At 36.3% G+C, this 8,707-nt stretch overlaps 1 protein-coding gene across 5 annotated transcripts in view; it reads right to left on the bottom strand.

Moving 5' to 3' along the window:
• GFM2 (G elongation factor, mitochondrial 2) overlaps positions 1 to 8,707 on the bottom strand; it is a 53,294-nt gene that overhangs the window by 11,446 nt on the left and 33,141 nt on the right. For 4 of the 5 annotated variants that reach the window (XM_010853531.1, XM_010853534.1, XM_010853533.1 and 1 more), the window contains 2 exons: positions 7,893 to 7,969; positions 3,551 to 3,689 (listed from right to left, as the gene is read on the bottom strand). In XM_010853531.1, coding sequence (XP_010851833.1) covers positions 3,551 to 3,689; positions 7,893 to 7,969 — 216 coding nt within the window. Of the gene's footprint in view, positions 1 to 3,550; positions 3,690 to 7,535; positions 7,645 to 7,892; positions 7,970 to 8,707 lie in introns of those variants that run through there. The other variant, XM_010853535.1, reaches the window with a different exon arrangement.

Genomic DNA, 8,707 nt, shown 5'->3' with positions numbered 1-8,707 from the left:
CCGCCCTCAATCTTTCCCAGCATCAGGGTCTTTGCAAATGAGTCAGCTCTTCGCATGAGGTGGCCAAAGGATTGGAGTTTCAGCTTCAACATCAGTCCTTCCAATGAACACCCAGGACTGATACCTACTGATACCTACTAGAGGAACTGCTGAGAACTAAGGTCTACACATAGCCAACTACATAACAAAGTTGCCAAACTGTTTTCTTGCCAATCTTGTTGGTGTAAAAGGGCATCTTGTCTTTTAACTCGCATGACCCTAATCACTGAGAATCTTTTAATATGTTCATGGGCCTTCAGCCTCTTTTGTGAAATGTCTGTTCAACTTTTTTTGTTCACTTTTTTACTTGGCTGGTTGCCATGTTTTTAGTGATTTTTGGATTCTAATCTGCCAGTCTTATATGAGGCAAATATCTTTTCTCAGTGTATCTTTTTGCTTTCACTATATTCTAATACAGTCTTAATTTCAATAACATAAAATTTACTAATCTTTTAGTTCACAGTTTCAGCCTTACCTGCTTAAAGTTCTCCTATACTGTCTTCCAAAAATTTGAAAGTTTAAAAACTCTCATAAAGCATTGGGGTTTTCTTTCTTTCCTCTTTTGCATACATTTACATTTATTCTCTTTATTCTCTGTCTTCAAAGGGAGACTTTCCAACTCTCTCCTCTTATTTAGGCTTTTAAATTCAACTAGAATTGAGGTTTAGATACAGTATGTGGGAGGAATCTAAATCTTTTCCCGTGTGAATAGTTTTTCCAGGCCCATTTATTGAAATTCAGTCCACCCTTTCCCACTGAGCTTCAATATCACTCAGTGAAAGGTACATTTTCATATAGATGTGTGTTTCTAAGCTCTCTGGTTTGTTCCCCTGGTATATTTGTCTGTTCCTAGCTTGATTAGTTGGTCAGTATCATAATGACTGCTTTTATAGTAAGTATTAAAGTCTGATACACTTCTTTGGGTAGAACTGGTACCCTCATGCTATTCAGTCCTCTTATCTATGAATAGTATGGATCTTATCTATACTTTTCTTTCATTCTCTTTTTCAAAACATGTACCTGGCTGCACCAGGTCTTAGTTGTGGCATGCACAATCGTTAGTTGTGGCACGAGAACTCTCACCTGTGCTACGTGGGATCTATTAATAGTTCCCCGCCCAGAGATCAGAGCCCTGGCCCCAGGCATCAGGAGCACAATCTCAGCCCCTGGACCACCAGGGAAGTCTCATGAATAGTATGGTTTCCCACTGAACTTCGGTCTTCTTTAATGCCTGTACATTTTGATAATTTTCTAGATGTACACAAATGTAACCTGTGCCTCAACAGCATGTGATCACTGGTGGTCTGAATGTTCAGTCAACAGCATCTGGTTATTAGCTTTTCACTTCGTAACTAATAAGCAATTTAGAGGGAGACACTTGAAGACTATGCAAATATGTTATTCAACAATGTACACAATATTAAGTATGTGCAAAACGACGATTTTCTATTCCAACCCTCCTCCTCAACATCTAACAGTCAGCACTTGGCATTTCAGTATAAGGAAAAACAGTCTCTTCTTGTTGATCTATTGTCGGTATGGCCTCATGAATTCTAGCTTTTTGTCAATGGCTTAATTATTGTTTTTAGCTATTCTGGAGGTCAAATTAACCCAGATTTAGCCAGTGTAGCCTCTTGAGGTTGGTTCCTATGTCCTTATGACACAATCCCATCATTTTTTTTGAACATTTCCTTTCTTTCTCAGATAACAGTCCATTGCTTATTTATTTTTGAAAGTTTCGTATTTCTTACTAATACTTTTTAATCCCCTTTATTTCTTCAAAAATAATATTTTATATACTCTGTACATGGTAATTCTGGTATCAGAAGCCCTTGTTGGTCTGCCTGTGAGGTTTATTGTTTCTACTGCTTTTTTCTGCCCATTGTGCCTTTTCTCAAGGTTTTATGATTTTAAAACTTTAAAAAATATATTGTGAGTTCATTTTACTTTGTGGGATCTTTGAGGCCTGGATTGAGGGTACATTTACCTAATAAGCCCTATGTTTGCTTTCTCAAGGCTCCTTGGTCTATCACCAACCAAGAGGACTTCACACCAAGTTCTTCTTGGTTTGGAGTTTTATAGATTATACTGGTTCTATGAACGTAGGCTGAAAATGCCTATGGTTACAAATTCTCAGAAATTCTTCCCCTTTGCCAAAAGCCAGTCAGATAAGTTTCCTTGTCACCTTCTTTTATGGAGAAGACTTTCCATATTGCTTCCATGAGAATGTGGCTCTCAAGCAGTAGGTTAAATATGACCACAGATTTCTCCAGAATAGCTAGTGGCTTAGGTGCTGAGTTATTTTCCAAGATTCCTGTTCCACCTTCCTTTCTTTAACCTCTGGAAGTTTCCATCATATTCTAACCACTTCAGACATTAATTGGAAAGAGGTTATTTATATTTTCAAGCATCTTGTTTTTCCAGATATAAAGTCCAGAAAGAGAAATCATCATGTCATTTGTCATCATGCCCCTATATCCTGTTTAATTTTTCAAGTTTCAAAGAAAAGTAATCACGTGGCCTATTTACAAACCACTGAAGTGCTTAAAAGTTCTTAGTTACGCTAAACATCTCTTTTCTATATTTTTTTCACAAACCTGTCCAAGTTTTCTTATTGTGGGGATGGGAATAGCTGTCATGTTTTTTTACTTAAGGGAAGCAAACTGAAAAGATTGTATGTAGAAAAAGCATGAATTCTTACATTTTGGCACAGAAATATAAAAACTTCAGTTTCCCAAGAATACCATCAGCACAAGATTACCATGTTTATTAGTGAAAATTATTTTCTACTCTACTTTTTTGCTTTTTAAAATTTTAAAATTATCTGTAATTTTGCTGAGATATAATTGACATACAGCACTGTAGGAGTTTAAGGTGTATAACACAAGGCTTTAACTTACATAGATCATGAAATAATTACCACAATTAGTTTGGTGAACATCTACCATCTCATATAGATACAACATTAAAGAAATAGAAAAAGATTTTTTCCTTTGTGATGAGAACTCTTAGGATACACTCTCTTAACTTTCACTTATAATGTACAGCAGTATTAATTATCTTTATCATGGTGTACAGCAAACCCTAGTACTTATTTATCTTATAACTGGAAGTTGGTACCATTTGACTGCCTTCTAAGTCTACCTTCCCCACTCCCCATTTCTACTATTTTATGGAGTAAAAAATAGCACACCAATTTCAAATTCTTATACTCATTCTGGTATTGAGGACCAGGATGAGCTGTCTACTTCAATGGTTAATCCCACTGTGTACCTGTTTGACGAGTGGCTCAGCCAGTATATGTAATAAATGAGTGGCAAGAAATAGGGCCGTGCCTAAAGCAAACAAATTCTAAAAAAAACAAGAAAACACACATAAAACCTGTCCTCACTGATGGAAGACACTAGTAAATATAAACCCTGCTTTATGCAACTAAACTAAGAGATGCAGCAAACAGATCCTGGAGAGAAAGAAAGCAACAGGACCAGCAAATTCTAAATGTTGCATTTACCTGTGGCACGAATCGAATTTAGGATGGCCTCTCGGTATGCCACCTGGAGGGGCCCGAGATAGGTTTCTAGTCCATATTCCCTCTTGATTCGGTCATGAATGATTTCAATATGTAACTCCCCCATGCCACAAAGGACAGTCTGGGTAAAAGAGGAAGAAAACAAAACAAAGGTCAAGGAAAAATTGTTTATCACAAAACACTAAATAAAGGTATGATATCAATATATTTTATTTCCCATTACTTATAAACAAAATTTCTCCTGTATAAACAACATTTTTTTTTGACTCCTACATCAAAACACTGTTTTTAACTTCTCTGACTGTAAAAATAAATCAATTAAAAGTGAATCACAAGGAGTGGTCCAGTGACTACGATTCCACATTCCCAATGGAGGGGGCCTGGGTTTGATCACTGGTCAGGTGACTAGTCAGTGCTCGTGCTGCAATGAAGATCCCACGTGCCACAACTAGGAGCCAGTGCAGCCAGTCTCTGACTCTGTGATGGTTGGGTTATTAGCTGGCTAAGTGGCATTCTAACCAGAACCATGCTTCCCAACCACAAAGCTAAGTGCTAGCCAACGGAATGTAAGTATTAATGACGTTGTGAACTTCTAGGTTATACCTTTAAGGATAAATAAAACCATTCTCTTAATGAAGATGTGGATAACTATCTTGAAACGTGAATGAGGGCAACATCTTGTGAATGAGGGAAATAACCCCTCTCCCAAACACTCCCAATCACATGGCTGTTTGCCAACCATCCTGGACACCTTAACCTTACAGTTTTGTGGGCAGTCAAAACTACTAGAGTAATACAACCCAGCAATCCCACTGCTGGCATACACACTGAGGAAACCAGAAGGGAAAGAGACACGTGTACCCCAATGTTCATCACAGCACTGTTTATAATAGCCAGGACATGGAAGCAACCTAGATGTCCATCAGCAGATGAATGGATAAGAAAGCTGTGGTACATATACACAATGGAGTATTACTCAGCAATTAAAAAGAATACATTTGAATCAGTTCTAATGAGGTGGATGAAACTGGAGCCTATTATACAGAGTGAAGCCAGAAAGAAAAACACCAATACAGTATACTAACGCATATATATGGAATTTAGAAAGATGCTAACAATAACCCTGTATGTGAGACAGCAAAAGAGACACAGATGTATAGAACAGTCTTTTGGACTCTGTGGGAGAGGGTGAGGGTGAGATGGTTTGGAAGAAGGGCACTGAAACATGTATATTATATGTGAAACGGATTGCCAGTCCAGGTTCGATGCATGATACAGGGTGCTTAGGGCTAGTGCACTGGGATGACCCAGAGGGATGGGATGGGGAGGAAGGTTGGGGGCGGGGAGCTTTCAGGATGGGGAATACATGTACACCTGTGGCGGATTCATGTCAATGTATGACAAAACCAATACAATACTGTAAAGTAAGTAGCCTCTAAAAAATAGATAAATAAATTTTTTTAATTAAAATAAATAAATAAAAGCAGCCCATATTAAATTTAACAAAATTCAGATTATAACAACAACATGTGACTACTCATGGAATAAACAAAGAATGAAAAAAAACAACAAACAAAACTACTAGAGTAGCTTGAACCTTTAAGTGACAGAGAAACTGACTTTTCTCTTTTTTGAACCAATGTCATTTTGGGTCCTTGTTAGATCATATTTAGAAAAAATATTTAGTTAACAGTTTATATCTGAACACTGTTTATATGTTATGAAAAATGCTTAATTACAAAGGCTGATGTATGTTTTATTTCTGTTTTTTTAAATGACCTACAGTACTTGGTAGGTGTACTAAAATTGTTTGGGGAGTGGGGTTTAGAGACTTCTAATAGATGTATAGTTAATTTGGTAATTCTCTCGCATGAGGTATAAGCTTCCATATGCTGGTTATTTAATAGATTTGCTACATAAGTAAAACATGGTTTACCTAGATAGTTTGATATGTATGGGCATTACTCCTAGTAGTATTTGTTTGTTGTCTTTTGTTGCTTTGCTCCTTCCGTGCAGGCTGAGACCTAATCTCCTGCAAGTACAGTAAAATAATTTACCTATTTTTGCAGACCCTATTCATAGGATAAAAAAAATTAAGATTGCCTTTTACTTTTGAAACATTTATATTTGATGAAGTTGCTGTCTTGAGTTTAGTATTGATATTGTGAAAATGAATGCAATTTGGATTTCACATTTCTTAATGTTTGTTCTTATTTCACAAATGGATAATTAAGGAATTATGCATCATAAAGAAGGAACCTAAGTGAGCTATATTATGGGTATGCTGTCTTTGCTCATACATTTGGGTAGCTTCTGGAATATAGGACTTATTCACGTTTTGCTTCCTAATCTTTCTGTTGTACAGGGCCAGATCTCCTCTTAGCCACTTGATTGTTTTTATGTGAAGCACATCTTACTATCGTCTTATTTTGGTTGCTTTTGTTCACAAGAATTGTTAATATGAGAATGTGTATCTACCTTAATAAAGAAGTTAAAAAAAAAAAAAATAAAATAAAATAAACACACTCTCAGGAACCCAAAAAAAAAAAAAAAAAAAAAAAAACAACAACATGTGACTACTCATGGAATAAACAAAGAATGAAAAAAAACAACAAACAAAACTACTAGAGTAGCTTGAACCTTTAAGTGACAGAGAAACTGACTTTTCTCTTTTTTGAACCAATGTCATTTTGGGTCCTTGTTAGAACAGCCAAATTTGCATTAAAACATTAAAAAAAAAACCCAAAAACAAAATAACACAAAAATAGTTATTCCTGAAGGTCTTTTTGTATGGGAGAGTATGTGCAAGTAATCCTATTTGCCCCATTTTATTCATATACCATCTGTATAGTGAAGCATTAACTTTAACCTGAAAAGAGATCTGGCCTTTGCCTTTAGCTACTGGAAAGTTCTCTGTAGGCCAAAATGCTCCCTGATAGAAGTGTCTTTGCTTGTCTGGCGCCTCTGTCCACCAGTCTAACAATGTGACTTATGAAACAGGTTTTGGAATAGCCATACCCATTCACAACCTAGAGAGTGAAGGTAGTAACCCAAACCTACAGGAGGCACGAGAGATTAAATGTCAACCACATAGGCAGTATGTGATTATGTTCCAACAGAATCTCTGAACACTGAAGGCTTAGGTGAGCTTCCCAGCCTGGCAGTACTCCACAGAGTCAAGAGGATGAAGAATGCTTTGCATTTAGAACTCTCCCAGACTTTGCCCTATGTGTCTCTTCCTTGGCTATTTCTGATTTGTTTCCTTTCAGTGTAAAAAAAACTGTAAGAAACAATAAAAGACTATTTGGTGTATGACTGTGATACTTTAATATAAAGTTAAAAAAGTAAATTATTTGGAAAGAAGCAAGTTGTTGAATAATACAAATACAATGACTAGCTATATATCTGTACATATATATTTAGAAATATACTATGCTTTGTAACATAGCATGGCAGAAAAATGGATGTTCGGAAAAGTGTGAAAGGCTATTCACTGATTATCTGTGTAGAACAGGATGGAAAGATTGAAAGGGAGACTTTAATTCTTTACTTTGTCCACTTGCATGTTATTTGCCATTTAAAAAAAAATTTGTATTGGTGGTTTTTAAATAAAAAGTTTCTATTGCAATTGCTTTTACAGCCTTCAGAATCAATTAAACTAAGCTGCTACATCATTTAGTTGGCATTTAGGGAAAAAAAGTACTCCACATGTTTCAGATGAACTAAAATGAGTTTATCCTTTTTACAGACACATTTATAATCTTTTAAAGGAACTTTTCCTCGATATTTTATATAAACTCTACTCTGCCTCCCTAAAAAGAAGATGTAGAACGAACATGTGTTCTTCTACTATACCGTAATACACAGTGCAGTCCTGTACCTACTTTAGACTCTGTCTCTTCCCATGCTGTTGGCCGCAGTCTGTCACTGCTCACCCATCTCACGTGTGTTACCATCATTAAAACTACCTTTGCACCCTCCCTTTAGTAAACTTTCTGTACGTTTTGGCATAAGAGGCTCAAAGTGTTGTCTTGCAGTTGAAAGATTTATTTCAAAATTTCACAAAAGGCTGTGTTCTGGAACATAAAAATTTTGGAGAGTAGTTTATATAAGTAAGGTATAATCATGCTGAGGAATTAAGGAGAATTTAGCTTGACAGTAAAAATAATAATCAGAAATTTATATTATGAGAGAGCCAAAGTAGAAGGCCTTTTCTTTCAGGTACATGGACAAATCAATGTTTTAGACAAATGCACTTAAACACTGTCTTGCACACAAATAAACATTATTATTGAAAGATTTGGGGAATTAATAATATGCATACTTGTCCAGAATCAGGATCTAGCTTCACTTTCAAACTGGGATCTTCACGCTGAAGGCATTTCAATGCATGATCCAAATCTAGAGGACAAACAGTAACTGTTACCTTTACATCTTATTTTTTAAGATAAGGTACTACAGTAACAGTTATTTCACACGGCCAGAAATGTTTTGTAGAGAATTTAAAAAACTGACAAGACAGTGATGGGAGGTTACTTGAGATTGAGTGACCTGGAAAGACCTGTCCAATATGATTTAGATAAAGACATAAACCAAAAAGAATGATGTTGTAAGTAAAAACCCAGAGAAAAAGAATTCCAGATAGAGGAAATGGCTGTGCAAGGAATGGTTTCTACTGAAGAAACAAGAAGGCCAATGTAGCTGGATAATGGTAGACAAAAGAGCAGCATCAGATGAGGAGATGTGTGACAGAGATCAATCACATCATGAAAGGTTTGAAGGCCATGGTGAAGTCTGGATTTGCACTGGGAAGCCACTGAAAGGTTTTACATGGGACAGTAACATCATCTGATTATATTCTGCAAAGATTTAGAAGCTAACAAAAAAGCCTTCAGAAACAAATACAAAGGAAGCTAAATTATATCATGACTAGAGATACTAATGTGCCCACTCTACCATGAATGATCACACCAAAGAAGAATACAGCTGACCCTTGAATAACATGGATTCGATGCAGGTCTGAAATAGATGGGAATACCAGACCACCTGACCTGCCTCTTGAGAAACCTCTATGCAGGTCAGGAAGCAACAGTCATAACTGGACATGGAACAACAGACTGGTTCCAAATAGGAAAAGGA

The sequence above is a fragment of the Bison bison genome, unplaced genomic scaffold (genome assembly GCF_000754665.1).
Source record: "Bison bison bison isolate TAMUID 2011002044 unplaced genomic scaffold, Bison_UMD1.0 scf7180017864329, whole genome shotgun sequence".
NCBI lineage: Eukaryota > Metazoa > Chordata > Mammalia > Artiodactyla > Bovidae > Bison > Bison bison.
The sequence above is the reverse complement of the archived record's forward strand: the minus strand, read 5'-3'. Positions and strand labels throughout refer to the sequence as shown.